At 40.4% G+C, this 23,703-nt stretch overlaps 1 protein-coding gene across 1 annotated transcript in view; it reads left to right on the top strand.

The window, feature by feature from the left end:
• The window catches only part of TNFRSF21 (TNF receptor superfamily member 21), a 77,590-nt gene that overhangs the window by 41,012 nt on the left and 12,875 nt on the right, over window positions 1-23,703 (top strand). The window contains exon 4 of the mRNA XM_004379534.2: window positions 11,337-11,602. Coding sequence (XP_004379591.1) covers window positions 11,337-11,602 — 266 coding nt within the window. The remainder of the gene's footprint in view (window positions 1-11,336; window positions 11,603-23,703) is intronic.

Genomic DNA, 23,703 nt, shown 5'->3' with positions numbered 1-23,703 from the left:
TCCAATAATACCATTACTAGCAGACAGCACCTTTCTGTTTAACCACATAGGATGTTTGAGGATTATGAAGCACACTGAGCTGTTAAGAAAAGCCTCTTAACGCCATAGCCTTGAAAGCATTATCTCACACACAGAGTGGTGCGGGAGATGTGGCCTTTGCCTCCCAAAGTGTAAAAGTGAGGCAGAGAGTATCAAGTTGGAGGCTGCTGTCCTCCCAAGACCCACTCACTGGTGATTCTTCCTCTAGAATTTAGGGAGTTTTTTGTTTGTTTGTTTTTACATACTGTATATTTTATTCTTTAATTCATCCAGTTAATAGCTTTTGAATTTAAGCCATTTGGGATGTTGAAAGACGTCCAAACCAGCATCTCCCTCTACCCTCCTTAGGGCTAAACTACAAATGGAAAAGAAAATTCTTAAAAGTAAGTGTCGTTGAATCAACATGGCCAGGTATTATGTAATAGATTTTGCAGAAAATGAGGAGTGTCTGGAATTTTATTGATCATTCTGCACAAGAAATTGGTAGTTAGCATTGCAGGATATGTTTGGAATTAGACAGAGTAGGTTTGTTGATGTTATGTCAAACTTAAAAAAATAGGTGAGTGGAAGTTTATAAATTTAAAAAATAATATCTCTTACTGTATTCCAGTGGCTGTTAACCGAAAGGTCAATGTTTGGACCCACACAGTGGCTCTGTGGGAGAAAAGACCTGGCAGTCTGCTCCTGTAAAGATTTCAGCCTCGGAAACCATATGGGGCAATTCTATTCTATCCTATAGGGTCACTGTAAGTTGGATTTGATGCGAAGGCACACAACAAGAAGAAGACACCATTGATTTTGAGGCACACCATTATTTTATACACCACTAGGAAAAAAACAAAACACTGTAATCAATCTATGAAATGGCATTGATTAAAAAAAGGATTCAACAATCTTAGAATTCGGGAAATCTGGCGATATTTTAACCACAATCATGCTTCTTTTCCATTTAGTCTGAAAACACGGTTCTAACTCCATTGTTCAATTCTCAGTTTTCCTCTTCTTGGCCATTGGCAGCATCTGGCACTCTTAATCCCTTTGAAACATATTCTTCCCCTGACTTCCAGGACACTGCTCTCTCTCAGTTCTCCTCCCACTTCTCGGACTGGTCCTTCTGTCTCAATGGCTGGTTCTTCTTCACCTCCTCAACCTCCAAACAGTGGAGAACCCCAGGGCACAGTCCTTGTACCTCTTCTCTACCTACACGTTATCCCTTCTTTGACGGCCTCATCCCATCCCATGGCTTTAAATACCATCTATCTGCTCTCCATTCCCAAGTGTATGTCCAGTCTGGATTTTTTCCCTGAACTCAAGAGGCAAATATCTGCCTGCCTGCTTGATGGATTTGAAGGCATCTCACACTTAAGATGTCCAAAACCAAATCATACCTTCACATCAATTGCTCGTCACAGAAAGTGGCTCTTCTAGTCTTCCAGTTGCTCAGGCCAAAACCTTTTGAATCATTCTTGACTCCTTTTCTTCTTTCTCATCCCTTATTTAATACATTAGCAAATCCCATCCACTCTTATCTTTAAAATATATGCAGAAGCTGGTCACTTGCTGTCACCTCCACTACCACTGCTCTGGCCCAAACCATCCTCACCTCTCTCCTGGATTATTGCTGGGGCTTCTAACTGGTTGCTGTGTTTCTGCCTGTGCTCCCATTCTTGATACTATAGCCAGAGTGCTCCTTTTCAAATATAAATCAGATCCTGTTAGTCCTCTGTTCAAAATCTCCAGTGACGTATCATTGCATAGAGAATAGCCTACAAGGCCTTGTGTGATCTGTACTTCCTGGCCCCCGCTTATCGATTTGCTTCACACCCTTTGATTCCCACCACTCTTCCCCTGGCTCATCTGCTCCAGTACACCTCCCTGTTCCTCCTAGTACATGCCGATATGTTCCTGCCTTTGCACCTGCTGTTTCCTCTGCCTGCAACTTCCTTCCCCAGATATCTACCTACACAACTTGCTGCTTTAGGTCGTAACTCAAATGTTACCTCAGTGAGGCTTTCTCACTGGGTAGAGGGGCCCGTATCTACAATCACAGCCCCTGTCCCCCAAACACTATACCCCCTCCCTTTCCCTGCTTTATTTTTTTCCTTAGCACCTATCACCATTGAAACACACTATATTTTATGGTTTATCTTGTTTATTCCTCCCCCACCCCACTCCACGCTGTCCTCTATAGAACACAAGGTTCTAGAAGGTAGAGATTTTTGTTTTGCTTTCTTTTTGTTCACTGCTATACCCCCAGTGCCTAGAATAGTGTTTGGCACAAAGTCGGTGCTCAATTTTTTGTTAAATGAATAAATTAACAGTTTCAAACATTTGCAACAGCTTCAAACAAAGGATGAGAGAAGGAGGAAGGAATTTTTGTCGTCCCCCCACCCCCGCCACCCCGTGGTATGAAATAAAAGACCACTGGTTTTTCTCACAGCATCATGATATTTATTTCATCCATCTGGAAAATCGTATACTGTTTTGATAGAGTTTGTCAGTGGAAAACATTCTGTCCATTAACTTTAAGATATCTTTGCAGTCGCTTTTTAGTACCTTCTGAGATTCGTCTGAGCTACAGTTATTGTCCACTGAACCTCCAAAAAGACAGTGATTAGTTCTGCTTCAGAAATCTTTATTTGGTTCTCAAATCAAATCTGAACATTTCCTCCAACTTTTACACCTCAACTAGAGAAGAAATATTTTTAACTCAGGGCACACCAAGTTCCCAGTGCTGATAAAGCAGTTTTCTATGTAGTGCACTGGGAGTTACCCCTGTGGATATATTATTTTTTAACCATCCTGTATAGATTGGGAGACCTGGGTGAACAGTTAAACTGCTCCACTGCTAATTGAAAGATAGGAGGTTTGAGTCTACCAAGAGGCTCCTCAGAAGAAAGGCCTGGTGATCTACTTCAGGAAAATCACCCATTGAAAACCATATGGAGCGTAGTTCTACTCTGACACACATGGGATCGCCATGAGTTGGAAACTACTCGATGGCAACTGTTTTTACGTTAGACTGGCTACTATAAAGACATGTACATATGGGTCTGTTGCTTTCAGGAGCACTTACGCTGTTATCAGGCCAGAGAGACTGCAGCCTGGACAGTTTATTTCAGCAGAGGATTCGGTTGCAGTGGGAGAATCTGGGAGGCCTTTCTCCTCGTGAGTTCTGGCCTCTAGGTGTAAGCTCCGGGTCACCCTCAGTTGGGAAGAAGGCACCAGCAGAGAGAGAGGCTCTTGCAGAAGAACTGGGTTCCTATCCCTGGGCCCCAGGTTCTACCCACTGATGAACAAACCTGTGGACCTTCCTTCTCATTTTCATAGAGATTAGAGATCTGGCCAGTCATATGGCAGGAGTGTGTGGTGCTTGTGTGACCTTCAGGTTCTGTATGGCTTAAGTTACAGAGGCTAATGCTACGATAGATGGTTGGGGGATGTGGGCAAAAGGAGAGGGATGATTAAAAAAAGCTGTCCTTGGCTATTAACCAGAAGGTTGGCGGTTCGAGTCCACCCATAGGTGCCTCAGAAGAAAGACTTGGCAGTCTACTTGTGAAAAATCAGCCATTGAAAACCATATGGAGCACAGTTCTATGCTGGCACGTGTGAGGTCACCACGAGTCAGAATCAACTTGATGGCAACTGGCCATTCATTCATTTATTCGGTGATTTTTACTGTATTCCTGTTGCACTGGTAGGTGTTGGGGATAAAAGTAATCAAAGCAGATGTGGAGCTGAGGCAGAAAGTAATCAAAAGAGACATCCCTGAGGACATGACCATTGTACAGGGAAGAACATCCATTTCAGGAATACTAAAACCAGGCTTTTATTCACGTTGTTGAACCTGCCCCCTCCCCTCCCCTGCTCTGTACATAGATGTGTCCATCTTTGTCCCAGTATCTGCAGTGTGCATGTCTGAGGTCACAGCCCATGTCTATGAAAAGCATGTCTTTTAGGGAGGTTGGGGAAGCAGGAGGAGAGAAGTTGTCTTGAGCTCATGTTTCCTGTTTTCCACATGTACCTCTCAGGAGACTGCCGCGCATGTGTTGAAAAAGTAGCACAAGGTTAACTGTGGAGTCATCTCTCCTGGGAGGAGGTTGTGTACTAATTGCCTCCTTGGGAATTTTCTCACTTATTTGTCCCTCTACCTCTCATTCTAGAAGACTAATGAGAACTGACATCACATTTAACAAGTATGTGAGATGCAATGAAATCCTTGAAACTTTTTAAATGATGAGAATCAGTACTGAGTATATGAAAAATAAGGTTTATAAATATATTCCTCTATTTAATGTACTAGAGGCAATGGTAGTTCAGTGGTAGAATACTCGCCTTCCATGTGGGAGACCCAAGTTCAGTTCCCACTTGGTGAAGCTCATGTGCAGCCATCACTCGTCTGCCAGTGGAGGCTTATGAGTTGCTATGATCCTGAACAGGTTTCAGCAGAGCTTCCAGACTAAGATGGACTAGAAAGAAAGGCCTGGTGATCTACTTCCAAAAATTAGCCAGTGAAAACGCTATGGATCACAACAGTCTGATCTTTGGGGATGGTGCACGACTGAGCAGCATTTAATTGCGCATGAGGATGCCATGAGTTGAGGGCCGACTGGATGGCTGCTAACAACATTAGATACACCCGCTCAGTGCGAATCCCAGTTGTACAGCATGAAACCCGGGGCCTCACCTGTCATCTCCATCCTTCACACCTGGAGACCTCTTCCAGGGAAGGCTTTAATATGCGTTCTTAATGATGACGCTCATTTCAGATATTCATTTCCTAAAGGAAAGGAGCTTTCATACTTTCCCTGATTAGAAAGGTCAATTCAGGTTTTCATAAAAGCAGCAGAACACCTTTTTCTGAAAACGGAAGTTGACACTGGGCTTTAAACAATGAGCCTCAGATTAGGGTTGTCATCCAGATAATATCAAATACTGGGGTTTTTTAGTGCGCTGGAAAATGCCACTTCTTCCATAATAACTCGGTGTGTAACTTCATGCCTCTGTTCCTGAGCTCTCTTGCCATAGATCAGGGCAGCATCTGCTTACTCGGAGGAGCACCCCGCATACTGTTGTGATACCCTGTGTTACAGCAAAGGCAGCGGCAGCAGTTTGCTTCTTTTCACATTGCCTTTGTGTGGATGGGTTCAGTGGTGGCGCCCCTCCTGACATGTACTAGTGAGGTTCCCAGAAGCACTGGAAGAGAGGAGTCTGGTGCTTGGCTTCACTGGTCAGCACCTATAACCCCAGTGCAAAACCCTTTGTTTTTGCAGAACCCCTCCCACCTTTTAGGTACATTGCCCTAGTGGCTGTTGTCCATGCAGATATGAAGGGGCAGGGGGCAGAGGAAGGACAACCAATGTGTACTGATTCCAACTCACAGCGACCCTATAGGACAGAGTAGAACTACCCTATAGGGTTTCCAAGGAGCGGCTGATGGATTCGAACTGCCGACCTTTTGGTTAGCAGCCAAACTCTTAACCACTGTGCTTTGCTAGAACTTTTTAATTCTTGATCCTATAAGTCTTCCTATTTTTTTTAAATTGTATTAAATATATAGGTGATAAAACATTTTCCATTTCAACAGTCTTCACATATACAGTTTAGTGACATTAATTGCATACATCACATTGTTCAAACATCACTATTAACCTTTCCCAAATTTTTCCGTCACCCTTAACAGAAGTTCAGTGTCCCTGAAGCATTGTCTTCCTTTTCTTCTCCCTGTCACCCACCTCTACAAACCACTAATCAACACTGATCTCTATACACTTGCATATTCTAGGTATTTCATAGAAATGGGATCATACAATATTTTCCTTTTGTGACTGACTTATTTCAGTCAGTATAGTGTTTTCGAGGTTTATCCATGTTGTAGCATGTATCAGGCCTTCATTTCTCTTCCACAAATCTTCTTCACCATCCTATGAGACAAAAGGTAGTATTTTCATTTTCCTGTTGTGAACACTGACAATCTTAAAAGTTGTCATTTGTCCAAAGTCTGTCTTACAACTAACAAGTCACAGAGCTGGAGTTTGAAACCATATCGTGTGACTGCAAAGTTCACGATCTTTCCACTAATTGCAACTTACTATTCACATGATGTTTCCCTGGAGCCAGGGTGAACTTATCAGACACAGCTTCTGGCAAGTACGGCCTCTGGTATTGGCTCCTTTGATGACTTCTTGAGAAACTTTGGCCACTCCCCAGAGCTCCAGGACCTGGTGCCATAAGGAAAAGCAATGTTCAGCTCCACATCCTTGTCTATTAGCCCTTCAGTAGGTTGAGGGTTATGTTACTTTTCAGTCTAAGAAAAAAGAGACTTGGCACCGTGTTCAACTAAAAAATTCAGATCAATTCAACACATAGTGACTGTCTCCAGTCTTGACGAAGACTCTCAGAACTCTGGTGGGACAGATGACCAAGCAGAGAGTGGGTCTCCATTTCACTTACTGTCATCTCACACTGAGGTTAACAATTGGGGTGTAAACTTAAGATTTTTTTTTAATGTGGCAAAAATATATATAACAGAACATTTTTTACATGTACAATTCAGTGACTTATGTTCATTATGTTTCTCACCCATCATTAATTACATTGTCATTTGAGTGTGTATATGTTTTCTAATTATTTATACCATTTGATAGTAAGCTATGATCTCTTTAAATTGCAGTGATTGCAGGGTGTGGCAAACAACAGCCTGTGGGCCAAATCCTGTCCTCCACCTGTTTTTTGTAAATAAAGTTTTAGCAGAACACAGCCACACTTATTTGTACAGCTTATGGCTGTTTTCGTGCTGCAGAGAGTTGAGTAGCTGCAAAGCCTAAAATATTTACTGTCTGTCCCTTTATAGAAAAGGTTTGCTTACCCCTACTCTAGTGAAATTTTTAGGGTACCATGGTTTTGAAGGAAAGAAATAAACTTGCTGGCCCCAGAAAAAAACTGTCCCAGCATCTGCTTGGTCAGTAATGACAAGCCAGAAAGAAGCACACATGCTATGGCCAGCCTGGAGTGCATTCATATCTAGACTAGATGGCCATGCCAAAGAGCATAATTCCAGTGAATAATAATGCTCCTCTACTCTACCACATTCCCTATTAACCACAATAGACGTTCCACTTACTGTCTAGGTGACTTTGAACTGGCCAATAACCTCTCTAGATCAGATTCCTCACCAGTAAAACCTAAACCCATAACTCATTGTTATCAAGTTGATTTTGACTCATAGAGACCCTGTAGGACAGAATAGAACTGTCCCATACGGTTGCCAAGGCTGTAATCTTTACAGAAGCAGACTGCCACATCTCTCTCCTGTGGAGAAGCTGGTGGATTCGAACCACCAACCTTCCGATTAGCAGCTGATGGCTTAACCACTGTGCCACCAGATCTTCTAAAACTTAAACATTTTTTACAACTTATATATCTGTACATACACAGTTGATCTTCATTTGTAGATTCGGTATCTGCAAATTCACCTACTTGCTAAAATTCATTTTTAGCCCCCAAATCAATACTTGCAAGACTTGTGGTCACTTGCGGACATATGCAGAACGATGAAAAATTTGAGTCCCTCAGTGTGCGTGCTTTCAGCTGAGGTGGCAGCGCTCTGCTTCTTGTTTCAGGCTCTCATACTGTAGACAAATGTTCCTTTAGCAGTCTACTTAGTGCCATACTTTTAGCATTTTTGTGCTTTTTGTTGGTGATTCTGCTGTTTAAAATGGCCTCCAAGCATAGTGCTGAAGTGCTATCTAAGTGCAAGACTGTGATGTACCTTACAGAAAACAAACGTGTTAGATACGCTTCGTTTAGGAATGAGTTATAGTGCTGCTGGCTATGAGTTCAATGTTAACAAGTCAACAATATATGTTAAGTAAGGTGCCTTTAAACAGAAACACACATAAAACCAGGTTATATATTGATTTGTTGATGAAAATGTGACTGGAAGTTCATAGGAACCTAATCTGTATTTCTCTAAGAAGTAACGGTTCCATATTCACTAATTTACTGTTTGTGATGATTTTATAGAATATAACTTGAATAATGAGAAGCTACGAATAATGAGAATCAACTATATCTATACATACCTACATATATCCTACGTAAAAGTATGTGTGTGTATATAAATATATTTTAAAATATATGTACACATGTTATATACATTTAGACTACATATGTATATATATACTTAGGAGTCCTGGTTTTGCCTAAAACTTTTCTAAACAAACAACACTTTCAAAGTCCATCAAATTTTGTATTTCATTGATCTTGCTTCATTTTCCTGGGAATAAACTCATTCTGTCTTAAGATTTCATAGGGTTTTCCATCCAGTAAACACTGCCTTGCACACGGTAGCTGCTCAATAAATACTCTTGAAATACTCTGCAGGTTTTTCTTTTCTTTTCTGGTGGAGATGGTGAGGTGGAGACACAGAGTACAGCAAACTCTAAAAGTCCAGGGAACTTGGTCATGAACTAAGTTATTTCAGACTGGTCTCCCTTTCCCCTCCCCACGTTTTGTGATGATGTGCTAGGCTGAAAGCTTGGTATCCCCAGATGGAGCACCATCTTTATATTTATCAACTCCAGAATGCGAGGGGGCAGTTGGCGATGAACGTTGCTGACCCAGGTCAGTTTACTGTGAGTTGACTCCATGTTTTCAAGAGTAGGGAAATCTAGTTGACTAAATGCACAGCATGAAACCTGAGTTGGCCTTAAATTTAGTTTCCAGTCAATTTTAATTACAGGGAAATTTCATTGTATTCATTCCTTATGTGTTTTTCTTTCTTTTTTTTTTTTTTATTTTTTATTTTGTGGCTTAAAAAAAAAGTTTAAATACTGGGTTTTGGAAGAAGGATTTGTTGTTAACCTTTTTAAACTCTGTAATTATAAAGGCTTCGTATTTGCATCTGAAATACATGAAGTGTTAAGTTTTAGTGCCCAGGATATGGAACATTTATAATGATGGGGGTGCTTCCAAAAATAAGTCAACTCTATAGAAAATGTTAATCAGCTCATCCCCAGGGAATGTAGTGAATATCTCCATTGTGCAAATGAGGAAATGGACATGACAATTAGTGGTTTGCCCAAAGCTACATTGTCATTGCGTTATGGAGATTTAAGCAGTTGTCTTATGTACAAGAAAAGGCAGTCATGCTTTCGTGTTAAAACACTGTGGGCCTTAGTCAAATTGACCTAAATTAAAAGATTCAGGAACTAACAAGCCTTTTGGTGTTGGGAAGAGTCTACCACGCCAACCACAAAGAGCTGGCTTGTTCCTAAAAGTTACCTGCGGGGTTTTAAATAGGACACGGGTCTTTTGAGAAGTCTCTTTGCTTGAAATCAAAAGCTCTGTATCTGGCTAAACATTGCTATGAAAACTAAAAAGCAACTGGTTCAAATATACTTTACACTGCCAGGGAAAAATAGTGTAAGAAGTAGAGTAATGTCTCAATTTGTGGCATTCTACGTTTACAGCTGACAAGAAAACAGGCTTCTCCTAGGAGCTTCCTTTTCAAAACCAGTTTCATGGGATTGACTCAGAATCTGTATACAGTCTTCCCAATCATCTGCCTCAGGAGGACTCATGACAGAGTAAAGATTTACATTGAACAAGCCCTCCATTATCAAAGAAACTTAAGGAATTATTATTGCGCTGAGGCAAAAATTGGTAGCTTATTTTATAAATACTTTATAAACACAACACTGATTGAGGCAACAAAAAAATTTTTTTTCCTGGTTAATCTCCAGTTAAAACTAAAATTCTGTTAACCATAATGGTAAGCTTTTCTTTATTCTCCCCTCTTCCTTTCTTCCCTAAGCTTCACTTGGGGACTTAACCCCGTTTTTTATTGCGTAATAAATGTTTTCAAGACATTGTTAAATATAGCAACTCCAGTAACAAGGCATGTGGGTATGGCCTCATTTAAAGAGATGACGTTAACTCAGAGGACTCACCCATCTGTTGTGGTAAAATGCCAGAACCCTAACTGAGAGGCTTATATATGGGCCCTAGGTGTAAATTCAGGCAAAACCACTGCAAATTGCAGAGAGAAGGTGCTATAAAGTGGGAGGGCCCCACAGAAGGTTGGTCCCAGATGCTGATCCTGAGTTTATGGATCCCAAGATTTGATTTTGGTCTTTCACCCTAATTGAGGAACACAGACCGACACAGAGTTTACAAGCAACTGATAAACCAGGATGACAATATATTAAATTACTAGGGTAAATAGTTGGCAGAATGGCCAGTGTTGACGTATTCTGTCTCTCTCAGAAGGTGGTTACAAGTAAGAGGTTTAGAATTACCAATCTGGTGAGTTGTGTTCAACTGCCAACACATTATAAATACACTAACATAATACCTGGCAGTAGTATCTATGGTTGTTATATAGGTAGTCCCTGATTTATGACAGGGTTTCATTCCAATGACTCTATCATAAGCTGGTTCTGACGTAAGTTGAATACCTCTTTTTTTTTTTTTTTTTTTAAAGTTCTCATTAGTATTGCCTTTTGTTATTGGTATCTTTATAAATCCCATCTTTATTTGTCTTTGGGGATTGGAAACATTACATATAAACTTAGATATATTTTAATACATACATAAATACATTAAAAAATACACAAATCATAAAAACTTACTTTGATGATGAAGAGCTGGATGACGTTGGCATTTTGTCAGTTGTGGTAATAACTCCATTTTTGGAAGGTTCTGGATCATTTGGATTATCCCTTGGAATGAGGATGGTGTTTTTAGTCAGAAAATTAGTGAGTCATCTGTATGGTTCTCTTTTTTTTTTCCTTCATATTTTTGGCAGTAACATCTCACTGCTTCCCAAACCTGCCCCTTGACTAGCGAAGCGATCAGCATTTGGGTCCACGTTATCAAGCAACTGAAGCCTCTGATTTAGTATAGAAAACTAAGTCTGTACGGCAGCATTTTGAACAGTAAATCATAAAATTGAACATCTGCGAGTGAATATCGGAGAATGATAACATCAAGGAATTGTGTGCTGCAACATTGTGTGTAGTAGGTATTACTAACGATAATTTTAACATTTTGACTGTTGTCTTCCTTATAACCATGCACATCAATTTAGGGGACTGAATAATCAGAAAGTTGTTTATTGAGGGTAGTATTAGACCAGTTGGACGTTTTTAAGGAATGTCTCCATCAGGCTAGAACCTCTGGGTGCATTGTCAATTGCCTAGAGCAGTGGGAAAGCTCACTTCTAGTTCATGAAAGCCTTGTTTTACATTCACATGCCCGTATTTGTTTTTTGTTTTATTTTGTCTCTGGTATAGGTATTGACATCCTGAAGCTTGTAGCAGCCCAGGTGGGAAGCCAGTGGAAGGATATCTATCAGTTTCTGTGCAATGCGAGTGAGAGGGAGGTGGCCGCTTTCTCCAACGGGTACACAGCGGACCACGAGCGGGCCTACGCAGCTCTGCAGCACTGGACCATCCGAGGGCCAGAGGCCAGCCTGGCCCAGTTAATCAGTGCCCTGCGCCAACACCGGCGCAACGATGTTGTGGAGAAGATTCGTGGACTGATGGAAGATACCGCCCAGGTAATATATCCCTGGTCGTCTGTCTTTCCTGCAAGCCTTTTCTCGTCCCTGTGCCTCAGATTTTATCAGGTATATGTAACAAGGAGAATAACTGATATTAGGTGTTTAGAGTCACACACGCGCACACACACACCCCATGCTTTCTCTGACAGTAGTTCTCAATGGTTGTCCATTAGAATCATCGAGGAAACTTTAAAAAAAATTCTGATGCTTGGGCCCCACTGTAGACCAGGTAAATCAGAATCTCTAGGGAGAGGACCTGGGAATCAGTATTTTGTTGAAAGCTCTCCAGGTGATTCTAATGTGCAAAGTGAGAATCACTGTCATTGGGGTAGGTTTTAGCATTAACATCTGCAGCCAGAGCTTCTCCTTGTTATCCACTTTAAAGTCTCATTTTGCACAACCCACTTCAAACAATACCAAGAAGGAGAACTTTTTTTCTTTTTAAATACCCTTCCCTCCTCCAGAGGAAGGCTTGACATTACCTCCTGGGGATGCAGGTGGTGCTGGCAGCAGTTGGTAACAGGATTGGTCCTCCTCCTTGGGCTGGTTCAGTCCCGTACATCAGATGGGAACTGAGGGATTTGGGGGATTTGATTTATTTATAGTCAGTGGCCGATGAGCCCTGGCTTTGGAGGCAGACGGTACTGGATTTGAATCCTGGCTCTGACACTTCATAGATGGGGGACCTAGGGTAAGTTACTTAAACTTTCTGTTATCTCATTTTTAAGTCTTCTCTATGAGGTTAATTAAGACTAGATTAAAGTAAATTAAGGCCTAATGCATTGAAGGTGTTCTACAGTAGTTATGATCATTGTGTAACTCATTTTACTTAGCCTTTTCTTCATCATACTGTTCTTTTCTGAGACTCTGTCAATTAGGTATTGAATCATACATCCCACAAATTTTGATTAAGGTTTCAGAATGTACTCCCAAAGAAAAGAAAACACTGCTTTTAAAACTTAATAAGAGGCAATGGTGGTTTAGGGGTAGAATTCTCACCTTTCATGCGGAAGACCTGGGTTCAATTCCTGGCCGATGTACCTCATGAGCAGCCACCACCCATCTGTCACTAGAAGCTTGTGTGTTGCTATGATGCCGAACAAATTTCAGTGGCGCTTCCAGACAAAGACAGATTAGGAAGAAAGGCCCGGCACTCTACTTTCAAAAAGCAGCCAGTGAAAACCCTACGGATCACAGCAGTCCAATCCGCAACCAACCAGGAAGCATTTCGTTCATTGGTGCCTAGGGTCACCATGAGTCAGGGGCAACTGGATGGCAGCTAACAAGAAGACTTGATTAAACTGCACTTAAGATTTAAAGAGCCGTTCTGTTATTATCCACTGGAACAAACTCATTACCTAAAAGAAGTAGGTAGAGATTTTTCCTCACAAACTCTAATTCACTATTATTCTACACCAAAATTTGTATACCAAGGGACTCGTAGGGTTGCTATGAGTTGGAGCCGACTCCACGGCACCTAACAACAACAACAACAAGGGACTCAATTTTATATACTTTAAAAGTTCAAATGGTTTCTCTTCTTTCTATTGACAGTGTGGTGAAGTAAGCATTCACTGGGTGGATCTTTTATCTGATTGTTTGGATCAAAATTTATAGATGCTAATTGACTCCAAATGTGATCTTTAGAGCTCCTGGCATATTTTTAACTTCTTTGAAGTTTGGATTTTCAGAAAAAAAAAAAATATTTATGATTAGACCAAGTGATAAAAACTCAAAGGCACACACCAGTGTCTTATGACTTTCTGAGAAAAGATCTCAATAAATATGGTTCACAATGAAAAGTGGGCTCTAGCTGGATTTTAGGAACAGCAAGGCAGATGCTTACCCTTCAATTAAATAAAACAGCTGCAGTTAGACTAAAGGGAGTCCAGAGGCAAAGCATTATTTTGCTTCCTTAGAGTGTTAGCTTTTAAGGAATAATTGATAGGACAAACAGCCGACTTGAAGAAGGATTTAGATATCTGAGGATAAGTCACTAGAGCCGCATGGTGATGCCTGCACAAAAGATTTTTTTAAAAAAGCGATTGATGAAGTTGGTTAAACAGAATGCTTAATAGGTGGAAAAATGATGTTTTGAAAAAGGAAGGATTAATAGACTGTGTTTTGTATTTCTCATTTAAACAAAACAGCAAACCAAGTAAAAGTATAGGGAAATGACAAAGCATAAGTGTTAATGTTAATAGTTATTGAATCTAGATCATAGAATTAGAAGTGATTTATTCTTTTTATTATTACATTATTTTTGATAATGAAAATCTATTACTTTTGTGATTTAAAATATTTTTTTAAATGACAAAGCTGAAAGGATGCAAGAGAAAGGGTAAGTAAGGCTTTGTTTTACTACGTTAAATTGAGAGACAGAAGAGCAGACAGTGGTTTATATGGCAATCCTTTCTTCCTCGTTAGTACTGAGTGAGGTTTGCTCTGTTGGGTCATATTTAACAAGAACTCATTTCACTTTTGGTTTTTTGCAAATCCATCTCTTTTCTCTGTGTACACTCAATGATCGCTTAGAATTTGGTCCTAGTCTTTAGGGTACTCTTTCTTCTTGGGAGTGGTGGTGGTGGTAGAGGCATGACAACAGATAACAATTTTATGTTTCTCTGACAGGTCCACTGAGCTCCCTTAATGTTTATTGAGCCCTACGTTATTCCAAACACTGTCATAGGTTCTGGGAAATGTGGACCCATGGAGACCTCGTATCATGGAGAGGGAGTCATGGCATAAAAACTACTAGGTCAATGGATAAAAAAACAAAGCACCTACTTCCCAAGTTCCCAACTCTTATACCCTTTAATTCTTTCCCTCTTCTTAAAGATTTCAATAATATTTTTCAGAGTTACTTATTTTTTAAGAAACAGAGGCATTGGAGTATCTTCCAGTTTTCTATTTGTTTCTAGTATAGCTTACTTTTTATGATGAGGGTGAGAAGACAATATTAAGCTTTTCGTTCTGTGATTTAATAATGAACATCATTGTCTACCAACTTTCTGGACCCAGTTCTGACTCTAATGTAAATAACCAAGGAGCGTGGTTTTCTGGTAGCCAGTTCTTATTAGTTGCACAGTATGTAACTAATGGTCCATAAGCTTATCGCTGAGCTTTGTCAAAACAGGAGAGTCAGAAGGCAGGGGTATAATCGAGACTTATTCTTCCTATCTTATGATGGATTTGTACTCCCTTTGTATTGTGGTACTGCTGGGCATTTAGGACCTTGCCCCAGGAGTTAATGGATCTAAATGTGTAAAAATGACCTTTTTTTTACAGTTAATTTTTTTTTTTTTTCCTATTCATGAGCCCGAGAGCACCTATGTTATGTTCCACTCAAAGGATTAGCCCCAGTGTGCCTTTTAGTAACCTCTGTCGGGAACAGCAAATCCATTATTAACCATGGTGGACTATCAGCCATCTTTTAATTAAACATACCCAGAGTCAGACTTTTTCTTTATTGCAGGTATGAATGTATTTTTCAGCACTCTCTTCATTCAAGTTCAACATCTAAATTCAACCCAGCCTTTCAAGATCATATCTGTTTTTCCCTTGCAGGGTATGAGCATTGGAAGAAGCAGCAAAGCACAGGAATAATTTATTAGGACTTTCTCAAAACCATTTAAAAAACAAAACAAAAGCTTCTCAATAGAGTATTCCAAATCATATATCTTTTTTCATTCTCTGATTTTCAGGTTTTCTGTCTTTATTAAAAGAATGCCTCTTGTAAATAGCATATTTAGTTTTATTTCTTTATTCAATCTGAGAGTTTTGTCATTTAATTAGAGAATTCCAATCTGTTTACGTTTTTAATGTAATTAATGATTGTCTTATTTATCTACTGCTGCTGTAACAGAAATAACCACAAGTGGATTTTTTTTTTAACCTTTTTTTTTTTTTTTTATTGTACTTTAGATGAAGGTTTATAGAACAAATAGTTTCTCATTAAACAGTACACATTGTTTTATGACAATGATTAACAACCCCACAACATGTCAACACTGTCCCTTCTCAACTTTGGTTTCCCTATTACCAGCTTTCCTGTCCCCTCCTGCCTTCTAGTTCTTGTCCCTGGACTGTTGTGCCCCATTAGTCTCATTTTGTTTTATGGGGCCATCTAATCTTTGGCTGAAGGGTGAACCTCAGGAGTGACTTCATTACTGAACTAAAAGTGTGTCCGGGGTCATACTCTTGGGGTTTCTCCAGTCTCTATCAGGCCAGTAAGTCTGGTCTTTTTTTTTGTGAGTTAGAATTTTGTTCTACATTTTTCTCCAGCTCTGTCGGGGACCGTTTATTGTAATCCCTGTCAGAGCAGTCAGTGGTGGTAGCCGGGCACCATCTAGTTGTGCTGGACTCAGTCTGGTGGAGGCTGTGGTAGTTGTAGTCCATTAGTCCTTTGGACTAATCTTTATAAGTGGATGGTTTTAACAAAGAGAAATTTATTCTCTCACAGTCGAGGAAGCTAAAAGCCCGAATTCTCAGACCTCCAGCTCCAGGAGAAGGCTTTGTCTCTTTGTCAGCTCTGGAGGAAGGTACATGTCATCAGTCTTCCCCTGGTCGAGGAGCTTCTCAGTGCATGGACCCCGGGTCCAAAGGATGTGCTATTCTCCTGGCTCTTGTTTCTTGGTGGTATGAGGTCCCCCTGTCTCTCTGCTTGCTTCTCTCTTTTATATCTCAGAAGAGATTGTATCAAGACACAGCCAATCCTGTAGATTGAGTCCTGCCTCATTAACACAACTGCCGCTAATCCCATCTCATCAACATCATAGAGATAGGATTTACAACACGTAGGAAAATCACATCAAATGACAAAATGGTGGACAATCACACAATACTGGGAATCATAGCCTAGCCAAACTGATACACGTGTTTGTGGGGCACACAATTCAATCCATGACACTGATATAAAAAAAAAAAAAAAAAAGAAAAAACCAAAACATTGCCGTCAAGTCGATTCCAACTCATAGCAACCCTATAGGACAGAGTAGAACTGCCCATAGGTTTTCCAAGGAGCGGCTGGTGGATTCGAACTGCCAACCTTTTGGTTAGCAGCTGAGCTCTTAACCACTTCGCCACCAGGGCTCCTCATTACTGATATACTTGGGTTTAAATCTACCATCTTATTTGTTTTTCCTCTCCTTTCTTGCCTTTGATTAATCAAGTTTTTATTATTATTATTATTATTCCATTCCACTCCTCTATTAGCTTGTTAGTTGCACATTTTTTACTTTGCTTTTAAAGGTTACCTTAGAGATTACAACATGCATACTGGAATTATAAGATATTTTATAAATGTGTGTGTGTGTATTTTTCTTTAACTTTTCCAGACAATACACTGGCCTTAGAAGACTTTAATTCAGTTTATCCTTCTCTTGTATTTTGTTTTTTATTGTCATGAATTTTAACTCTATACATTTCTTGATCCCCGTAACACATAATTACAGCTTTACAGAGTCAGGATTACTTAGAGTTATCTGCATATTGATCTTTCCTGTTGCTCTTCTGTTCTTCCTTCCTTCCTGCAGACTTAACTTCTACCTGAAATCATTTTTCTTTTGCCGAAAGAGTACTTTTCAGTGTAGGTTTCCAGCAATAAACTCTGTTTTCCTTTTTCTTGAAACACTAAATGAATGAATGGGATCATTTCACCTTTGCTTTTGAAGGATAGTTAGAAATGGAATTTTTGGTGGATAGTTATTTTCCTGCAGTGCTTTCATGGTCTCATGTCATGGTCTTCTACCTTCCTTCATTTCTGTTTTGAAGTCAGCTTATTGTTGTTCCTTTAGGGGTTACGTCTCCTTTCCTTTGGCTTCTTTTACAAAGCATTTTCCTTCTTTTGACATTTTGGCCCCTCAAGCCCTGGCTGCCTTGGTAACTCTCCAGTGTCTTCAAACAAATACGCACGCGCGCACACACATGAACACGCCCCCCCCCCCAACACACACACAGAGTCTGTGTTTTCTACCCAGCTTTCTGGGTAGTCGGCTCAAGATAAATCCTTTATAGCCAAAAGTAGAAGTGGTCCAAGTGGAATACAAGTACTCTGTTGGTAATTATGCATGCCTTTGAGTTAAATGAGAAGCAAATTATCCCTTAACATATGTAGTTTATTGGGCCAGATCTCTTAAAGTATGGTTTCTGTCTTAGATTTAAGCATCCGTGGAGTGATGGAGCACTACGCTTTTATAGAAAAGCAAAACAGTTGCTGTTGAATCGACCCCGACTCATGACAATGTGTGTCAGCGTTGAACTGTGTGCCATAGAGTTGTCACTAGCTGATTTTTTGGAAGTAGATTGCCAGGCCCTTTCTTCCAAGGAGTCTCCAGGCGGACTTTAACCTTCAGCCTTTCGGTTAGCAGCAGAACACCACCCAGGAACACCATACTTTATGTGTTGTGATTTTTTAACCCTGTATTTCCTAAGCCAAGAGACCAAATGAAAGGAAGGTTTCACAGGAAGCATTCCAAGCTAACTATACTTTAGCTTGAACAAAACTGGAAGGCTGAGTATGGTCCAGAAGAGTTTACGTGGCCAGATGCATATTTGCTTTGCATCTGTGTATGTTCTTTTCTCTGGAATATGTAACCTCTCCCTGTAACTCAAGTGTGACTCTTCTGAGGAATCTCAGGCAAATTTGACGAAAGAGTGAGCTTTTGTCCCCTTCTTTTTAGCCTGGGTTTAAGCTTCCCCTGCTAAACAGCAAAGGAGGTGATGGGATTTCTTTCTAAAAAATCTATTTTATGTAACAAATTATGTGCAAAATATTATACCAGTCACTTTGAGCAATGCAAAGATGAGTAAGACAAAGCCAGTGCCCTTGAGGAAGCCTACAGTTGAATGGGAGAAATTTACACACATTTATATAATCTAAAGGCATAAATCCAAGAGGGTGAGAAGGAAGAATGTGCTGAATAGAGAACTAAGCAGCCATTAATGCTCTAAATTGGAACATCAGTGTGGAGATGTGTGCCAGGTTAAATTCCTTTCCTGCCAGTATAATCACTTTGGGGACTTTTGGTAAATTACAGTACTTAGCCTCTCTGCCTCAGTTTCTTCATTAGTTAATGGGAGTAACGTTAGTGCCTATCCTTTGGGTTGTTATGAGAATTAGGTGCATGTGACCCACAGTAAGCTCTTGGCAAACATTTACTATTATTTCCAGATTCTAGAGGCTAGAGAGATGGAAGGCATCTTAGTTATCTAGTGCTGCTGTAACAGAAATACCAAAAGTGAATGGCTTTAACAAAGAGAAATTTATTCTGTCACAGTCTAGGAGGCTATAATCCGAACTCAGGGTGCCAGCCCCAGGAGAAGGCCTTCTCTCTCTGTCAGCTTTAGGGGAAGGTCCTTGTCATCAATCTTCCCCAGTCAAGGAGCTTCTCAGTGCAGGGACCCCGGGTCCAAAGGATGCGCTATTCTCTTGGCTCTTGTTTCTTGGTGGTATGAGTTCTCCTTGTCTCTCTGCTTGCTTCTTTCTTTTATATCTCAAGAGATTGGCTTAAAACACAACCTAATCTTATAGACTGAGTCCTGCCTCATTAACATAACTGCCTCTGATCCTGCCTCATTAACATCATAGGATTTACAACACAAAGGACAATCACATCAGATGACAAAGTGGTAAACAATCACACAATACTGGAAATCATGGTCTAGCCAAATAAACATCTATTTTGGGGGAACACAGTTCAATCCATGACAGAAGGCTATTCCTAATGAGCTCCAACTCATACACATAATGGATCCTTTAAATACCAAACACCTAGGGTCACTTAATCTATGGTGGGGAGGTTCTTCCAATTCCAGGACTACTTCAAGCAGGAGGGTTGCTAACTGGGTTCCTTGCCCAAGAACTAGAAATCCCAGCTATTTGTAAATATTTACTCCTTACTACCCATGTGAAGTTTCCTAGGCTGGCTGGGTTATTTTCTTTCGTGAGGAAGTAAAGATTATGGATGTGTAAAGACCATGGTGTGTTCCCTCAGTGGCTATTAGGAAAAGAGAACCAAGATTGAGCACCCGAATTTCTAGATTTTCCTTTCAAAGAATTGCTGTTGATCAAGGAGTTAGGTAGCCGAATAGCCATGGTATACCCCTTATCCCTCCTTCCCTCCTCCTGTAAGATTAAGCAGATTAAAACTATACTGTAGTGGAGCAACTGGTAGACCTGGAACCAATGCTTTTGTTGTTGTTTACTTTTATGTTGTAGAATGACTGTTTGTTGACAAACTAAAACCAGTTGCTGTCAAGTCATTCCAATTCGCCCCATGTGTTGCAAAGTAGCACTGTGCTCCATAGGACATTCATAGCTATGAACTTCCGGAAGCAGATCTCCAGGCCTGTCTTCTGAGGTGCCTCTGGGTGGGTTCCAACCAGTTAGAACCAGTTAGTAGCCAAGTGCTTAACCATTTACTGCACCAAGGGACTCCCGATTGTTTGTTGTTCTTTGTTGTTGTTGTGTGCCCTCAAGTAGATTCCAACTCACAGCAACCCTATAGGACAGAGTAGAACTGTACCATAGGATTTCCTAGGCTGTCATCTTAACAGAAGCAGATCACCAGGTCTTTCTCCTGAGGAGCAGCTTGTGGGTTTGAACTGCTGAGTTTTCAGTTTGCAGCCGAGCACTTAACCACTGCACCACCAAGTCTCCTTGATTGTTTATTAGGGCATCTTAAATTTTTCTAGAACCATGGGACAGATTTTTCTCTCTCTTTGTCCCTCCCTGCCTCTTTTCAACTTTCTTTGTTCTCATTCTCTCTCTGGTTTATACTGAGATTCTGTATTGGAGACTGGGTGGCTTTGCTCTGTATTATTAACTGGGAGATCCCAACAGTGAGAGAAGCACTGGGCCTTCTATTTTGGCGAGGACAGTGTTCCTGCTTCTGCTGCAGAAGGGACTACAGTTACTGATTTTTTGCTTACCAGCTCTAGGATGCAGCTGTCCTTATCTATGGGTATGAGACCAGCTATTTTCAGAAATATAATATAGTGAGAGTGAGTTTGAGGCAAATGCCAGCTGTACATTTAACTGTTGTTTGCTTTTTAGCTATTCAAATTAGTCTTTGTCTTTAATTTGCCAGTTGAACGTCTCTTAGAAAATATGGATTATTGTCCTAAGACCTTAAGATGTAAGGTACCTAACATCTTGCGTGTACCTAGCCTGTGTCTTGGGCTGTGTTACCACAGCACAGTGGGTCATTAAAGGTCAAGTTACTTAATTTGCAGGATACGAGTGCAGGCTCTGGGGAATCTCTGAGGTGATGAGGAGAGAGGACGTTACAAAGAGACTGCTGACATACAACAGACCCAGGTACCTCTAGTGATGCCTGTGTTTCAAGTGGACATTATGCACAAAGGAGTGATGTCAATGACCAAGGCTTTGGGTTTTTAATGGCATTTCAGGTGTTGTCCCATTACCCATTGCCGTCGAGTCAATTCCAACTCATAGTGAGTCAGATGTTATGTTGTTGTTGTTGTTGGGTGCCATCAAGTCAGTTCTGACTCATAGCAACCCTATGTGCAACAGAATGAAACACTGCCTGGTCCTGTGCCATCCTCACAATCATTGTTATACTTCAGCCCATTGTTGCAGCCACTGTGTCAATCCATCTCATTGAGGGTCTTGTACTTATCAGGTGTCATACTTATCACTTATTCTGAGATTTCATTAAATTAGTCAAAAACCTTTTGTAGAGCACCAGCTATGTGCCTGGCACTATGTAAAGAAGGAAGGTAGTCCTTGCCTTTCAATAGCTGACTTGCTGAGATGAAGACACATGTGCAAATAATTACAATTCAGTAGAATAAGCTATAATAGAAGTGTGTACAAGGAATTATAAGATAGCATCAGAAGACAAGGGTACTCGACATACCAAAAAATACACAGAAAACTAGAGCAGATATACGTTTGTCCCTTTGAAAGTCATTTTTAAAAAACCAGACTGTTATTTCCTTCGAGAGAGCAGATTAACAACCACAAAACACACTATCTTGTGGCCTCCTCCCAAAGATTTTCCCGTTTGTTTTCTGCCTTGGGAGCCCCACCTGATTCTTCACTGCGGCAAGGATGTCTCTTTTACTTAGCATCTTGTTTTGTTTTGCTCAGTAATGAGCTTTTTAGAAACCTTTTAACTACTCTGCAATATTCACAGTACAGGAATAAGGTTGCCATACTCTACCTCATGTCCACTGCTGGAGTTTGAACTCTGAATCCCCAAGACCTAAAAGAAGGGACTGGCAAATCCAAGAATTTGACTTTGTCCATAGCAGCCTTGTAAGGACCTGGGAGGACTGCAGATAATGAGTGTAAAATTCCCAAGTCCTGCACTTGTAATGTAGGGAGCTGACTAAACCTTAGCTACTAATTTCCTTTCTGTGTTTGAATTTGAATTCCACATTCTTTTTTGACTTGAGAGCAAGTAATACCACCCTATACTTATTGCTATTGAGTCGATTCCAACTCATAGCAACCCTATAGGGCAGAGTAGAACTGGCCCACAGGGTTTCCGAAGCTCTAATCTTTATGGAAGCAGACTGCCACATCTTTCTCCTGCAGAGCAGCTTGTAGGTTCGAACTGCCAACCTTTGGCTTAGCAGTTGAGCACTTAACCACTGCACCACCAGGGCTCCTATAATACCACCCTCCTTTCAAGAAATGTACATCAAAGAGAAAGGGAACCAACATGCATGTATGTGTCCCAAGCACTGTCTGGGTGCTTTACATCTGTGCTTATTTAGCAAGCTTCTGAGAGGTGGTGGTATTGTTGTTAGGTGCCGTTGAGTTGATTTCAACTCGCAACCTGTCTGAGAGGTGTAGGTAGGTATTAAAATTAAGATTTATTACTGTGTTTCATTCAATACCATGCCAGTTGTAAGCGGTACCATTATTATATGTGCCAGTAAGAAATAAAAACACTGCCAATTATAGTTGTAAGTTTTATCCTTATTTCAGAGATATTAAAATGTGGGGTGTAAAAAGGTCTTAGAATTAATGAAATGCAGTAGTTGAGCTCGAAGTATACAGGTTGTGAGGAGAAAAGTCTGGGAAACAGATTCTTGGGGTCTTGACAGTGAGGTACTCCTCTCCCTAACACACACATTTTTTAAAAACAATTATAACCTTTAAGGATAAGAGTGTATAATACAGGCAATTTATTTAACAAACATTAATTGACCACCATTATGTATTGAGCCCTGTACCAACCACTGGAGATTCTATATGAACACACACAGGGAATCTGCCCTCAAGGAGCTGATAATTTTATAGGAGGGGTAATATGAGAGCCAAACTTTAGACTATATTCTGTAAAGTTGCTATTTAAAGGGATTGACGTGAGCTTTTATTTTTTCCTGAGACACAGTATCTCAAAATTTAGAAAAGACTAAGTCTATTAGTGGATGGCATTGGGAAGAAATCAAAATCAATATTATGAGAAGAAGCCTATTTATGCCTTCAAGTATCAAACATATTTTTAACTTTATTTTTTTAAGCCGGGCTTCCAACCAGTTCTCCCTGGTTCAGTCATGGCCAAGGAAGCGAAACTGGAACAGACCGGCATTTTTGAAAGTTGAGTGAACTGGACTGATAACCAAAACAGGAAAAATGACAGGTCAAAACCCTGCTAGAAACCTAATCTCTCTCTCAGAAAACAAGGGCAGCATACATGTTGCATAGCAACCAGATCTCTTGCTCGTGTCAGAAACAATGGTGTCGCACTCAAAGATGGCAGCCGACCATGTCACTTTGAATGTGTGTTGCTCTCAACAGTCCTGCCAATAATCTAGTCTCATGCCTCAGGCTTCTAAAAGGTGCTCACTTTGCCTATTCCGAGTCTCCCATTACAGGGCTTCGACCTGTAATTTTTCCTGTTTTGATTATCATTCCAAATCACCCAAATTGTAAAAATTTGGGTCTTTTCTGGTTTTGCTTCATTGGCCATGACTAAACCATTTTGAACCAGTCGAAGGCACTATTTTTAAGCCAAAACCTCTATCTAGATAAAGCTTAATAGCTTCCAGTTCTAACCTAACCTCTCTTCCCTATGTTTGTGAGACCGTGACTAAATTGATCTGTTATAGAGCAAGTGCCA

The sequence above is a fragment of the Trichechus manatus genome, unplaced genomic scaffold, assembly GCF_000243295.1.
Source record: "Trichechus manatus latirostris isolate Lorelei unplaced genomic scaffold, TriManLat1.0 scaffold00065, whole genome shotgun sequence".
NCBI classification, from domain to species: Eukaryota; Metazoa; Chordata; class Mammalia; order Sirenia; family Trichechidae; genus Trichechus; species Trichechus manatus.
The sequence above is the reverse complement of the archived record's forward strand: the minus strand, read 5'-3'. Positions and strand labels throughout refer to the sequence as shown.